The sequence below is a fragment of the Mobula birostris genome, chromosome 14, assembly GCF_030028105.1.
Source record: "Mobula birostris isolate sMobBir1 chromosome 14, sMobBir1.hap1, whole genome shotgun sequence".
Taxonomy (NCBI): domain Eukaryota; kingdom Metazoa; phylum Chordata; class Chondrichthyes; order Myliobatiformes; family Myliobatidae; genus Mobula; species Mobula birostris.
The window spans coordinates 89,864,060-89,880,327 of record NC_092383.1 but is presented as its reverse complement, the minus strand read 5'-3'; the positions used below and the strand labels follow the sequence as shown (position 1 = coordinate 89,880,327).

The 16,268-nt window shown below is 44.2% G+C and overlaps 1 protein-coding gene across 1 annotated transcript in view; it reads left to right on the top strand.

Moving 5' to 3' along the window:
• Positions 1-7,498, top strand: part of LOC140210081 (cathepsin E-A-like) — a 38,285-nt gene extending 30,787 nt beyond the window's left edge. The window contains exons 8-9 of the mRNA XM_072278878.1: positions 4,243-4,341; positions 5,994-7,498. Of these exons, the coding sequence (XP_072134979.1) occupies positions 4,243-4,341; positions 5,994-6,158 (264 nt within the window). The 3' untranslated portion in view covers positions 6,159-7,498. The remainder of the gene's footprint in view (positions 1-4,242; positions 4,342-5,993) is intronic.
• Positions 7,499-16,268: the final 8,770 nt, after the last annotated feature.

Below are 16,268 nucleotides of genomic sequence, written 5' to 3'. Positions count from 1 at the left end.
AATCCGAGAGCTATCTACTGGAGAGAAATATATTGGAAAGTTAACTCCCTTTATTGCTACAGTCACTTTGTCAAGGAGCCGTAATCCTTTGGCCTACCATGCCTGTCCTGACCAGGTCTCCATGTAATATAAATCCCATCTACCAATGCTTGATCTCAAAGTTCAAAGTAAATTTTATTATCAAAGTACATGTAGGTCATGATATAGAACCCTGAGATTCATTTTCTTGTGAGAACACCCAATAAATCTATAGAATAATAACCAATCAATGAACGACTGCCCAACTTGTGGGTTCAACCAATGTGCAGAAGACAACAAACTGAACAAGTAGAAAAAGAAGTAATAATAATAATAATTAAAAAAAAATAAGCAATAAATATCAAGAACAAGAGATGAAGAGTCCTTGAAAGTGAGCCCATTAGCTGTGGGAACATTTTAAAGACGGGGCAGGTGAAGTTGAGTGAAGTTATCCTCTTTGTTCCAGGAGCCTGATGGTTGAGGGGTAATAACGGTACCTGAACCTAGTGGTATGAGCCCTGGGGCTCCTGTACCTTCTTCCTGAAGCCAGCAGCAAGAAGAGAGCGTGACCTGGGTGGTGGTGGTGGGGTCCTTGATGATGAATGCTGCTTTCTTACGACAGCATTCCTTGTAGATCTGCTTAGTGATGGGAAGGGCTTTGTCTGCGATCGACTGGGCTGTATCCCCACATCGCTCGAATCATTTCCTCTCCGTGCACACTTCCAAATGTCTTAAACATTTTGACTGAATCTGCCAATACTATATCCTGTGGCAGCTAATTCCGTATATTCTGTGTAAAAAAGTTATCCTGTGGCAGCTAATAACGTATACACTGTTGTCAGGTACCCTGTGACGGGAATAAAGAAACCAGCAGAAATAGAAACCACTTTGGAGTCTCGTATTGCTATAAACTAATAATATTTATTAGTAACTATGCAATACAGTAATATCAATGTAAGTAAATCACATAGGTTAGCGATGATTATATATAAAAGTAAGTGTGGAATATATCTGTATGAAAACCAAGCTTCTTTAAGTCTAGGGGTAAAAAGATATGGTCTTACGATGTTGAGTAAAGTTCAGTTCAGTTCATGGTATTTAGTTGAGTAGTGATGGAGAGAGAGAGAGAGTGAATCGAGTCTTCAGGTGAGCTGATGCCGTCGATCTTCTCGTCGTCCTCTGAGATCCTTTACAAGTCACCGACTGTGACTTTAACCAGGGGGACCGGTCTTCTGTGGTGGAGCTATCACCTCGGCAAGGGTGGACACATAGACAACTCCCCACCAGTCAACCCCTTCTCCTTAACCTGGAATAGCAATTTGGATCGATCCATCTGATCGATCATCCAAAACCCACTTTCTCTGTGGGCACAACAATGCTCGTTCAGTGTCCAGATCATGTGTCTGAGGTCTGTATCATCTGACCTCCTATTTATCCCACCAGGCTGAGCATCACCTGTCATTCAAAGAGTCCCTCCTTCCTTTATCTGTAAAGGAAATGCACAAGCAGGCAATAAATCCTTGAAAGTAACATAAACAATCTGCCTTTGGTCACCATAGCAACTTTCGAGCTGCTCGGTGCTGTCTCCAACTCCAAACTCAGTAAAAATCCAAAGTTACTTCCAATGCCTTAAAGTGACAGTCCAACCGTTGATCTTCGTCTCTCTCTCTTTTCAAAAGCAATATATTGGTGGTAAATAACTCTGTCTCTCTCTCTTCAAAAGCACAGTTAATAGGGGCACTCCTGGATCCCCTCACACTGTGTAAAAAACTTGTCCCTCAGTTTCCTTTTAAATCATTCCCCTCTCTTCTAAAAACGTATTCCCTCTAGTTTTAGACTCCTCTACCGTGGAATAAGACTGTGACCATCCACCTTATGTAAGCAGCTCATGATTTTATTTACCTTTATCAGCTGACAGGTCAGCCTCCCTTGTTTCAGGGAAAATCGTCCCTGCTGATTTAGCCTTTCCTTATAACTAAAGCTGTCCAGTCCCAGAACCACCCCAGTGAATCTTTTCCGCACCCTCTCCAGTTTAATGACGCCCTTCCTATAACTGGGATAGACTGAGATTGTTCTGAGGTCTAACGGGCCAAAAAGCCTCCTTCTCTGTCACAATAAAATATTAAATGTGGTCAGATCTGAACACATTCCAGACCAAACACCAGCTAGCCACCTCTAGGAACTCTGTCGTGGATGGTCCCAAACCCGGCTACGGAAGGACGAGGGTCAATCACGGGGCTGGCAACCCCATCCCGTTAAAACCCAGAGCTACAGCAATGTTAACAGAAGCTCCAAGGACCTTGTCCCTGGGAGAGGAGGATCACTGAGGATGGGCTGCACCTGGGGGACATTATGATGTACTGGCCCAGTACAGAGAGCTCTGGTGAGCTGCTGTCAATGGCCAATGCCCCAGGAGGAGTGATGGACTAAGAAGGAGCCCCTCCTTCAAGGTTTCTGTTGAGGAAGATAAAACATTGTTTGATGCAACACACACACAAAATGCTGGAGGAACTCAGCAGGCCAGGCAGCATCTGTGGAAAAGAGTACAGTTGATGCTTTGGGCCGAGACCCTTCTTCAGGACTGGAAAGAAAGGGGACAAGTCAGAATAAGGGGGTGGAAGAAGCACAAAGTGGCCAGTGATAGGTGAAACCAGGAGAGAGGAGGGGGTGAAGTAAAGAGCGGGGAAGGGCTGGAGAAGGGGGAATGTGATAGGAGAGAACAGAAGGACATGGAAGAAAGGGAAGGGGGAGGAGCACCAGAGGGAGGTGATGGGCAGGTATGGGGATAAGGTGAGGGAAACAGGAATGGGGAATGGTGAGGGGCAGGGGGTAATTACCGGAAGTCAGATAAATCGATGTTCATGCCATCAGGATTGGAGTCTACCAAGACAGAATATAAGGTGTTGCTCACCAACACGAGTTGCAGTAGAGGAGGCCACGGACTGACATGTCAGAATAGCAATGGGAAGTAGAATTAAAACCTGCCTGATTCAATATGAGACAAGTTAATACAATTCTATATTAATTACCTGTGAAATAACTAAGGGTATTCTAGATGACTGTATAAACACTCAGTGGTCACTTTATCAGGTATAGCTGTTGTAATGCGTGGTTATTTGAGTTAATACAAATATCTCATCAGACAGTGGCAACAATGCATTAAAGCAAGCAAGACATTCAGTTGCTGTTCAGCCCAAATATCAGAATAGACAAGAAATATGATCTAAGTGACTTTGACCATGAAATGTTAGTTGGCTCCAGATGGGGTGGTTTGAGTAGCTCAGAAACTGCTGATCTTCTGGGATTTTCACACACAGCAGAATCTAGAGTTTACAGAGGATGGTGCAAGAAACAACAAAAAAAAACAAGTGAACAGCTGTTCTGTGGATGGAAACGCCTTGTTGATGAGAGAGATCAGAGGAGAATGGGTGGACTGGTAGGAAGGTGACAATAACTCAAATAACTATGTGTCACAACAGTGGTGTGCAGAAGAACATCTCTGAATACACAGGACATCGAACCTTGAAGTGGATGGGCGACAGCAGCAGAAGATCACACCAGATCCCACTGCTGTGGCTACTTTATTATGAACGCTCCTCTATCTACTAAAGTGGCCACTGAGTGTATTTCACATTTGTGGAAAATCTCTGCACCTGCTTCCCCATGTATGATCCATTCCTTACCAGTTGTACGTGTAATGTTCAGTTCCCTCCTCGGTGAGATGTAGTCCATCATCTGCTTTAGGAATTTCCTTCCAGCTTCCAAGTCATACTTACTGTTAGAGTACCATGTCATGGTTGACTGCATGAGAAAAAAGGTCACTGATAGGTTTGAAAGGGTACAGAGAGAAGTTACAAGAACGTTGCCAGGACTTGAGGACCACAGTTACAGAGAAAGGTTTATGTTAGGACTTTATTCCCTAGAGTGCATGATAACAAGGGGAGATCTCATAGAGATAAACAAATTCATGTGGGGTACAGATAGGGTAAATACATACAGGCATTTTCCCCTTTGGCTGGGTGAAACGAGAGATGATGTCATAGGTTTGTGTTGAAAAAGGGAACTTCTTTACACAGGGAGTGGTGAGAGTGTGGAACGAGTTGCCAGCAAAAGTAGTAGATGAGGGATCAATTGCACCATTTAAGAGAAGCTTGGAGAAGCAGATGTATTGCAGGGTATGGAGGACTACAGATATAGTCTCCAACCACTGTTGTGTTTTTGCAGATGGCCATTGACTGTGGCAGTTTGTCCAGCATGCCTGATGTGACCTTCATAATAGGGGGAGTTGAGTATGCCCTTCCTCCTGAGGCCTACGTACTTCAGGTAGGTGAATGTTTCTTGCCAAGAAGAGTGACCTCTGACTTAACAGAGAATTGGAGTTCTAATATTTTCTAGAACATTAGCAGTACTTCACTTTATTGTCGCCAAACAATTGATACTAGAGCGTACAATCATCAGTACTACACAAGTGCCAGTGCAAAGGAAAACAACACATGTAAATTGATTTAATATTGAGGCCCAAAGCAAACTTGAGCAAAATCATTTCATCTTCCATCTAGGCCCAAGGTCTCCTTTTAGAGCAGGAGTTCCCAACCCTGTTTTTAATCCCATGGACCCCTACCATTAACCAAGGGATCTGTGGACCTCAGGCTGGGAATCCCTGGTCTAGAGACAAAATCTGCAGCTTCGGCTAACCCACTTTCTCTGCCTGAATCAGATCCAGTCATATATTAGTAAAGTTTTAAAAAAATAACGAAGCATGTGAAATGTGTCATTTGTGTCATCATCTGCAATGTGCTAGGGGTAGCTGCTGCCATGCTTCCAGTGCCAACATAGCATGCCCACAATTTACTAACCCTAACTCGTACATCTTTTTTTTTGGAATGTGGGAAGTAACCGGAGCACCAGGAGGAAACCTATGTGGTCACAGGGAGAATGTACAAACTTTTTATAGCTAGTGGGAATTTGTGATGATTTTGGGTTTTCTGACTGCAAAGTTCTAAACTCAAATGAAGGTCTTAAGCCATATCTGACAGAGACAGCTATAGGTACACTCACCAAAAGGTGGTTATACTTTAGTCACCTACTTTTCAAAGACTAGTTCACTTCCCTGTTTATCCCCCACTATGAGTGTAGCTGCCAATACCCACTATCTGACCAGTGGGTCCCCCCCTCCCTACCAAGGAGGAGATACTTACAGCTAACAAAGTAGCTTACACACAGTTTATTTATTTTTAGTCATATGCGTTTAAATTTAAATAAGAGTCTTAAAACACATTTAAAACTCACAGGAGTTTTCGATCTTATAAAAGATTTCCAAATTACAAATGATTTCTAAAACACAAATGATTTCCAAAACACAGGTATAATTCCTAGAAGCTAAAAGGACATATTTAGAAGCTGCAGATGAACAAACTGTCTTTTGCAGAAATTGAACGCAGCCTCTGTCACAGTTTTCACCCTGACTCTATCTATCAATCAACCACTCCTCACCTGGATCCACCAATCACCTGATGTTCTTGTCCCCACCCACTCCACCCTCCCCTTCACCACTCTATACTGGCCGCCTCCCCACTACTCTGCCAGTCCAGTCCTGAGATTGTGCCTGGCCATTTCCTACCACACAAGCTGACCTCGAACTGCTTGACCCACTGAGATCTTCTAGCAGTTTCTTTCCTCTGTCCGGTGGACACGAACAAACCAGTGAAAGAATCAGTTCATTTCGGGCCACGTAGGTCCATCAAATAATTCCTTAAAATCGGATTGGCTGGTCATAGGATCATTCACAACATTGTTCACCGAACGACCTGCCCAGTGCTGCACTGTTACAGTATATGCGGAAATAATTTGGAAAATGTGTAGCTTGGGTGGCTGATGGCTAGGTTGAATTTTTCCATGTCCTGTGTATTAAATTTGTTTGAAATACAACCTTGTGGCTAAGTATGACTCATTAATCCAGTCTATCCCATGTGCAGAATGAGAATTCTTGGGGACAGGTGCAATGCAACAGTGGATTCCAGAGCATGGACATTCCTCCCCCTGCTGGACCAATGTGGATCCTTGGAGATGTCTTCATTGGATATTACTATGCTGTATTCGACAGAGGAAATAACCAAGTGGGATTGGCTAAATCAGCCTGACCATGAGTCAGAATCAGGCTTATTATCACTCATATATGTTGTGAAATGTCTCGTTTTGCATCACTTCCTCAGCCAGAGGAATACTGTTATACTGTTGATTGGAACCTGATCTGTTATAGCGTGTCTTTCTATTTTTTTAAATAACTTTAGAAATTTTCTATCTTCAGACATTTAATGGAGCCATCTATTGTTTTTCGGTAATGTGCCGTGTCGTATGATGTGGGTGATTATGGTCTTTCTATGACCTTGATTTTTCTTGGCAAGGAGCTTCTATCAAAGGCTATTTTTAGATAGGCAATGGGTAAGAGGTGTTTATGGGAATATGGGCCAATAGAAGCAGGTAGGACTAGTTTGGTGGGTCCATGGTCAGCATGGAGAAGTTGGGCCGAAAGGCCTGTTACCGTGTTGTATCAGTCTGTGAATCTTCTGCAATCCTGTACTGCAGTATTTAAAACTAATGCCACAAACCTTTGGATTATAGATGGTGACGAAGCTGGAGTTTTATTGAAAAAATGTCAGGCCACAATTATGCCTGCCGATACTGGAGAAACCTTGGTAATGGAGGCTTTTAAACAGTCCTAGCAATGACCCTTTAACCAACCATATAAAAACCTTTTAAAAGAGACATGGAAAAGTTTAGAGGGATATAGGCCACTGCAGGCAAATGGGTCTAACTCAGTTTGACAACATGGTTGGAATAAGTGTGTCGGGTCGAAGGGCCTGTTTCTGTGCTGGTTAGCTCTATGGCTTTATGACTGCTCTGCAAGGTTGTGGCTCAGTCACATATGAGTCAGAATGGTTATGGGTTCAAGTCTTACCTAGAGACTTAAGTGCAGAATTTCGAACGATGGTCTGGTACAGCATTAAGGGAGTCCTGGGCTGTTGGAGGAATTCTCCCCTGGATGTGACATTAAAGAGGAACCCTGTCCGCTCTCTCTCTCTCTCTCTCTCTAATCTATGTGAAAATCTGCCTCTGTGCAATGAATCATTCACAATTATATCCCCAGGGTCTTTTGTAATTTCCTGAGTAACATTCGAAATAAACATTAAATATTAAATCTGAATCTGTCTGTGCCCTTGGGTTGATTCAAACTTTATATCTCAAAAGCTGAAAGTACACAGTTGATGCCATATTTCATCTCAATTCTAGTACATTGTAACTGGAAATGTAATCTATTTTGCACTCTCCTCTATCTAGCCAGCCTTGTGGAGAACTGCCAAAATAACTGGCATTCTTTTTGAAATAAACACACTCATTCCCAGGTTTTGGCATGATTCAACATGACAGAAACCATTCTGGTCAATTCAACAAATGGTTTGTAAACATGTAACTGCATTGTGTAAAATGAGTGCTTGTTAAAACAAATTGGTCAATGCAAAAAGTTTGGAATTTCTTTGATTCTTAACCTGCATTTCAACAAAGTAAACCCGACTGAGATCCAAAAATATGGAAACAGATGTTTCTCCAATCACTTCATAATTTTTTCTTTACCTAGAGATACAGCAGGGACTGTTCCCACCCTTTCAAATTGTCATACCAGACAGAATGCCACCAGTTAGATTACCTTCAACAGTTAAGTCAAACATGAGAGATTTGGCAGATGCTGGAAATCCAAAGCAACACACACAAAATGTTGCAGGAACTCAGCAGCATCTGTGGAAGAGAAAAAATGGTTGAGGATCTTGGGCCTAGACCCTTCTTCAGGACACTTTCTTCTGTGCATTTCAGCAGTAAATCTGTAGAAGTTGGTTAGATTTTTTGTGACACACCAAACCTCCTTACCCTAAGAATGTAAAGACGCTGGCATGCTTTTCTCGTATGCCTCTTATAGAGTCATAGAAAAGTACAGCTCAGAAGCAGGCTTTTCAGCCCATCTAGTCTGTGCCAAACCATTTAAACTGCCTCCTCCCATCGACTGGCGCCTGGACTATAGCCCTCCTTAACCCTTCCATCCATGTACTTACCCAAACTTCTCTTAGATGGTGAAATCAAGCTTGCAAGCACTGCTTGCATACTCTCATGACCCTCTGAGTGAAGATTTCTCCTCATGTTCCCCTTAAACTTTTCATCTTTCACCCTTAATCCATGACCTCTAGTTCTAGTCCCACCCAATCTCAGTGGGAAAAGTCTGCTTATATTTGCCCTGTCTACACCCCTCATAATTTTGTTTACCTCTATCAAATCTCCCCTCAATCTTCTACACTACGAGGAGTAAAGTCCTAACCTATTGGACAGGACTTTATTCCTACTATCAGACTTCCTGCTTCCTATTTCTGGCCTCACTAGCACGTGACATGGGTAGCAGCCCTGGAGGTCCTGCCCTTTAACTTGCACCTATCTCCCTGAACTCCCTTTGCTCCCTCGTCACTCTTCTTACCTACATCATTGGTATCCGCATGGACCACAATCTCTGGCTGCTCACTCTCCCACTTAAGAATGTTGAGGACTCGATCTGAGATGTCCCAGACCCTGGCACCCGAGAGGCAACATGCCATTCGAAATCTCGTTCTCATCCTCAGAACCTCCTTCCTGTTCCCCTAACTAATGAACCTCCTATCACCACAGCTCACCTCTTCTCCCCACCTTCCTTTCAGAGTCATAGAGCCAGTCTCGGTGCCAGAGACCCAACTACTGTGACCTTTCCCTGTTAGGTCATACGCTCCCAACAATATCCAAAGTGTTATACCTGTTGTTGAGGGGGATGGCCACAGGGCTACTCTTAACCCATTTCCCCTTCCTGGCTGTCATCCAATTTCCTGTGTCATGCCCCTTGTGTGTAACTACCTCTCTATGTGTCCTAAATATCACCCCTGTCAGCCACCCAAATGATCTGGAGTTCATCCTGTGGTGATATTACGTGCAATGATGTGCCAGTACATGATTGGACAGAGCACTGAGCGTGCGCGGGATTGCCAGAATGTTCCAGCACGTGGCTGGGTTAAGACATGTTTGTTTATTACTGTAAATAAAAGTTCTCTAATTCTTCCAACAATATGTTTCTTTACCGTTACCCACACAACACGCTGGAGGAACACAGCAGGTTGGGCAGCATTCCTTACTGTTAACCCACGGTACGTTTAAACAGAAGTAACAACACATCCTGTTCCAGTTCCAGCTCCTTAAGGTGGAGTTTTAGAAGCAGCAGCTGGATGGACTTCTCACAGGTGTAGTCGTCAGGGACACTGGAGGTCTCCCTGCCTTCCCACATCCCGCAAGAGGAGTATTTATCTATCCTGCTGGCAAACCTACTGTCCTAACTGAGCAGATATAAAAAAGAGAAAAAAACAGTAAGTATACCGTGGGGAAAAATATCTACCTACAGCCTCCTCTCACTCAAGCCTCGAAGAGCTGGAGCCTCAAAACCTGCGCTCTAACACTGTCCGCCTCTGCCTTATATTAATTTGTTCTTGCCAATCAATCCCGATTGCTGATTGGCTGCTGCTCAAAGCACCAAACTGCCCCGGGTTGATGCCTCATGTACTCAGTCAGGGAACCTGAGTGAGCTACGCCTTCTCACACTTCAGATCTCCGACTGGCCGCTGCTCAAAAAAATGGAGATGAATTCAGTGATCGTGATACATATCTATCTTCTGAATGTAGATTACCCATCTTTCTCACAAAGCTGCTGTAGTTTCCTGCGTTACTACAGTGGCTACATTTCAGCCTTTCTCCTTTGGTTATAAAGTGGCTTTGAGACAATGAGAGGCTTTTATTGTATTCAACTGTAATGCCCTGGTTCATATGTTTACTGTTATGCTGTATGTATTAATTTTGACAGTTCTGTAAGAGCAGTCTGTTCTGTTTTCATGTTTGTTTGGGCTATTGTTGAATATAAAGATGAGGACAATAGACAATAGGTGCAGGAGGAGGCCATTCAGCCCTTTGAGTCAGCACCACCATTCACTGTGATCATGGCTGATCATCCACAATCAGCAGCCTTTTCCTGCCTTCTCCCTATATCCCTTCACTCCGCTATCTTTAAGAGCTCTATCTTACTCTTTCTTGAAAGAATCCAGAGAATTGGCCTCCACTGCCTTCTGAGGCAGAGCATTCCACAGAACCACAACCCTCTGTGTGAAAAAGTTTTTCCACAACTCTGTTCTAAATGGTCTACCCCTTATTCTTAAATTGTGGCCTCTGGTTCTGGACTCCCCCAACATTGGGGACATGTTTCCTGCCTCTAGCATGTCCAATCCCTTAATAATCTTATATGTTTCAATCAGATCCCCTCTCATCCTTCTAAATTCCAGCGTATACAATCCCAGTCGCTCCAATCTTTCAACATATGACAGTCCCGCCATCCCAGGAATTAACCTCGTGAACCTACGCTGCACTCCCTCAATAGCTAGAATGTCCTTCCTCAGATTTGGAGACCAAAACTGTACACAATACTCCAGGTGTGGTCTCACCAGGGCCCTGTACAACTGCAGAAGCACCTCATTGCTCCTATACTCAACTCTCCTTGTTATGAAGGCCAACATGCCATTAGCTTTCTTCACTGCCTGCTGTACCTGCATGCTTACTTTCAGTGACTGATCTCACCTAGATCTCATTGTACTTCCCCTTTTCCTAACTTGACACCATTCAGATAGCAATCTACCTTCCTGTTCTTGCCACCAAAGTGGATAACCTCACATTTATCCACATTAAACTGCATCTGCCATGCATCTGCCCACTCACACAACCTGTCCAAGTCACCCTGCATTCTCATAACATCCTCCTCACATTTCACACTGCCACCCAGCTTTGTGTCATCTGTAAATTTGTTAATGTTACTTTTAATCCCTTCATCTAAATCATTAATCTATATTGTAAATAGATGTGGTCCCAGCACCGAGCCTTGCGGTACCCCACTAGTCACTGCCTGCCACTCTGAAAAGGACTCATTAATCCTTACTCTTTGTTTCCTGTCTGCCAACCAATTTTCTATCCATGTCAGTACCCTACCCCCAATACCATTTGCTCTAATTTTGCACACTAACCTCCTATGTGGGACCTTATCAAAGGCTTTCTGAAAGTCCAGGTACACTACATCCACTGACTTTCCAATGTCCATTTTCATAGTTACATTCTCAAAAAATTCCAGAAGATTAGTCAAGCATGATTTCCCCTTCGTAAATCCATGCTGACTCGGACCTATCCTGCCACTGCTATCCAAATATGCCACTATTTCATCTTTTATAATCGATTCCAGCATCTTCCCCACCACTGATGTCAGACTAACTGGTCCATAATTGCCTGTTTTCTCTCTCCCTCCTTTCTTAAAAAGTGGGATAACATTAATTACCCTCCAATCCGCAGGAACTGATCCTGAATCTATAGAACATTGGAAAATGATTACCAATGCATCCACGATTTCTAGAGCCACCTCCTTAAGTACTCTGGGATGCAGACCATCAGGCCCTGGGGATTTATCAGCCTTCAGTCCCATCAGTCTACCCAACACCATTTTCTGCCTGATGTGAATTTCCTTCAGTTACTCTGTTACCCTAGGTCCTCTGGCCACTATTACATCTGGGAGATTGTTTGTGTCTTTCCTAGTGAAGACAGATCCAAAGTACCTGTTCAGCTCGCCCCCCATTTCCTTGTTCCCCATAATAATTTCACCCCTTTCTGTCTTCAAGGGCCCAACTTTGGTCTTAGCTAATTTTTTCCTCTTCGCATACCTAGGAGAAATGTGTGCCATCCAATTAGGATGGTCGAATTAAGGGGAGGCTTCTCTGGTGAGGGACACTAAGATTGGGCATAGAGAGGAGATGAAGAGCGAAGACGCTGGGGAGAATCAGTCGTAGCATACAATCCGGTGGGAGACCCGTTTGCTCGAGATGGATTGCGAGTGACCTTCAGAAGGTGGTGTGGCTGTTCACACTGACCGAGGGTCCAGCATGTGAGTGACAGAGAAGTGCAAGATGAGCTCCAACTTGTGCACATTTGACTGTTAATTAGAATGGGCCCTTTTCTTTTTGTTATTCTTCACTAACCTTTTAGTTAAGGTAAGATTCATAAATATAATTCTTTTAATCGTATGTATTGTACTGTGTGTTGTTTCGTGGCACTAATTTGTAACAGGGTAGCAAATGACACAGCATCCACACAAACCGGGGTTTGGGGTGGGATCGAGCCATCTCAGTCTCACGAATTTGGCAGGACTTGAGTGTGTCTTCCCTAGACTTACACAGCCAAGGAAACCAGGGTGTTTCACAACGTTGTGGACTTCAGGAAGGGGAGGTCGATGGAACACTCAGTGTGAGCAGTTTCAAGTTCCTGGGTGTCAACGTCTCTGAAGATCTATGCTGGGCCCAACATATTGATGCAATTACAAAGAAGGCGCAGCAGTGGCTATATTTCATTAGGAGTTTGAGGAGTCTTGGTATGTTAGCAAAGGCTCTGGCAAATTTCTACAGACGTATTGTAGAGTGCATTCTAATTGGTTGCATCACCATCTGGTATGGAGGGGCCACTGCACAGGATCAGAAAAATTTGAAAAATTCAGCCAGCTCCATCATGGCCACTAGCCTCCCCAGCATCCAGGACGTCTTCAAATGGTGAAGCTTCAAAAAGGCAGCATCCATCATTACGGACCCCCATCACCTTATAGCTTATTATTTTTCTTTTATGTCTTTCCTTTCTTTTCAAGGTGGTTAGGGTCCTGTCAGAGCCCGTGAGCTATAGCTTAAACTGTGGTTCTTTGCAAGAGGTGGGTTTTCAGACCAGCTGGGTGGCCTAGCACTGTGCGAAATCCAGGAACGACTTGGAAGACATACACCCTCGTGGATGACCCAGTCCCTCGCCTACTTTGCCGACTGAAGCCCCGTGGGAGACTGAAACCTAGAGACAGCAGGCAGTGTGTCTGCTAATCACCCGCTGCTGTCGGAAGAAGACCCCTGTACTCAAGCTCCCTCTCTCTCTTTTGGTGGAGAGTGAGAGCCGGTTAGTCCTTGAGACGGGGGCTCAGAGAAGCGACGCGGAAGACTGAAGCATCGGAACAGCAAGCTGCTGGTCTCCACTCTTGCTGTTGCAGGAGTGACGTCTGGGGTGGGTGGTGCCTTTGGTCGTAGCGGCTGCGTTACTGAACTGTGCAGACGAAGTCCACAGAGAGGAAGCTGGTTCCTAGGATGTGCTGAGCCTTGTTCACAACTCTCTGCAGTTTCTTGCAGCCATTATCCACCCAGACAGAATACTTCCTGTGGTGCACCGATAAAAAGTGGTGGAAGTTGACAGGGACATATCGAATTTCTTCAGCTTCCTGAGGAAGTAGAGGCGCTGATATGCTTTCTTTGAAGTGGGTTCCCAGTTCTGTCGTGAAACCTCCTCCTTCTCCTCTTTCAGCAGTGGTGGGCCAGGGTCAGTGAGGGCACCACACTTCCTCTGAAAGGCCTGAAACACATCTCTCAATCTCTCTTTCTCGCTAGTAGTAATTTTATTCCACAAGCAAAGCTCAGAAAAGAGGAGATGTTTCCTGAGAAGACGTGGTAACTAAAGACCGAGTTTTGGCCTCAGAAAAGACGCCAATATTTGGTCTGGCTATTCCTCCAATGCAATCAGGGGGCTGGTAGGATTTTTCCAGTGCTTGGAGGAGGCTGCTGTAGGTTGTCCAGCTCCCAGAAGCATCTATATCACTGGAAGAAGGAACACGAGCAGTAATCCCGTAGCCTTGACAAAGGAATGGCAGCAGTAAACACCGTTAACATTCACGCCAGTATCATCACCAGGAAAACACACAAAGATCAAAATGCACAGGAGCATCACAACTAGAAGCAGGCGTAGGGCTTTTAGTCTCCTGTGCCTTATTTATTTATTTTATTTAGAGATAAAACAGGTCCTTCCGGCCCACGAGCCTCACCCTCCAGCAACCCCGATTTAACCCTTACTTAACCGCAGAACCATGTACAATGACCTGCTAACCGGAATGTCCTTGCACTGTGGGGGAAGCAGGAGCAGACAGAGGAAGCCCACGCAGTCATGGGGAAAACGTACCAACTCCTCTGACAGCGCTGGAATTGAACTCTGAGCTTCGGAACGCCCCGACTGCTACGCCACTATTCAGTACCGTCACGGCTAATATTTTACTTCAGTGCCTGAGCACCATATTCATTGACGACTATAGAATCGTACAACATGGAATCAGGCTCTTCGGCCCCGATTGTCCATGCTGACCAAGGTGCCCAACTAAACTAGAATCGAATAGAACTTTATTGTCTTTGCTAAAAACAACAAGATTACGGTGCTACTTCAGTCCATGCAAAGCAGTTACTTACAATGCATGCGTCTGGCTTAATTATATTTAAAAAATTCCCATATTTACATACAAGTGATAGTCCTTAACATTCAGAGGCCAATGGCAAGCCAGGGTGTAGCATTATTCAGCTGCACAACAGCCCTCGGGAAGAAGCTGTTTTTCAGTCTTACTGTCTTGGCTAAGATCTTTCTGTATCTACACCCAGATGGCAGGAGATTGGACAGACAGCATCTGGAATGGGATGGGTCCTAATCCCATAGGCCTGCATTTGGCCGAGATCCCTCTGAAACTTTCCTGTCTATGTCGATTTAAATGTTGTTATTGTACCTCTTGTTATGTTTTGTACTCCAAAACATAAAGCTAATTGAAAGCAATTCAGAGTCGGGAGGTGCATTTTACTTTAGTGAGGCGTGCACATATGACCTGGTGTAATAACATATGCTATTTACGTACTTTTACATTTAACCCATAATAAATTATGTAAACAAACGAAGAATGCTTTATTAAGCAATATTTTTACAATATGACTCAAATATTACTGAAATATTAAATACACATCTCCGCTTAGCTATAAACTGCAACCCAATACAGAATGAATCTCAACTTACACAAGCACACACACACACATATATATATATATATATGTGTGTGTGTGTGTGTGTGTGTGTGTGTGTGTGTGTGTGTGTGTGTGTGTGTGTGTGTGTGTGTGTGTGTCGGTGTCTATATAGTAGCGTGTTGGTGCGTGGCCAAGTGGTTAAGGTGTTTGTCTAGTGATCTGAAGGTCGCTAGTTCGAGCCTTGGCTGGGGGAGCGTGTTGTGTCCTTGAGCAAGGCACTTAACCACACATTGCTCTGCGATGACACAGGTGCCAAGCTGTATGGGTCCTAATGCCCTTCCCTTGGACAACATTGGTGGCATGGAAAGGGGAGACTTGCAGCATGGGCAACTGCTGGTCTTCCATACAATCTTGCCCTGGCCTGCGCCCTGGAAACCTTCCAAAGCACAAATCCATGGTCTCATGAGACTAAGGGATGCCTATATACAGTATGTGGTTGTAGGAGTTGACTCTAGGACTGCAGGAAGTTGTTCTGTCAGCCCTCGACACCTTTTAGCTCCTTTCTGCATTTTTCTCCAAAATGCTCTTGGCATCTTCTGGATGTGTTGGCAACCAAAACATCTGCTTGATCTGCTGATCGGTCCCAGGCCACCAGACAAAGCTTCCAGCCAGCACTTTCATTTTGACCATGCCTAGATGACTGGCATGCAAACTCGATTTCAACATTGGAGAGAAGTTTGGATAAGTAATTGTATAGTAGGGATATGGAGGGCCGTGGGCCCAGAGCAGGTCGATGGGAGTAGGCAGTTTAAATGGTTTTGGCATGGACTAGATGGGCCAAAGGGCCTGTTTCTATGTTGTACTTCTCTAAGATTCTATGACTCTACGAAGGTAAGCTAGCCAATAATATCAAAGGATGCCAAAAGTTTTTCTTTCAGATATATAAAGAGTAAAAGAGAGGCGGGAGTAGATATCAGACCAATGGAAAATGATGTTGAAAAGGTAGTAATGGGGGAAAGGATGAACTGAATAAGTATTTTGCATCAGTCTTCACTATGGAAGGCACTAGCAGTATGCCAGAAGTTCGACAGTGTCAGGGGTGCAGGAGTGAGTGCAGTTGCCATTTCTAGGGAGAAGGTGCTTGGGAAGATGAAAGGTCTGAAGATGCCTGTAAGGAGTTTGTACGTTTTCCCCATTACTACGTGGGTCTTCTCTCTGTGTTCCTGTTTCCCTCACAGTGCAAAGACACTCCGGTTAGCAGGTTAATTGGTCACTGCTCCCTTGCTGAAGAAATTATCTGAGTTTGTGACTTCT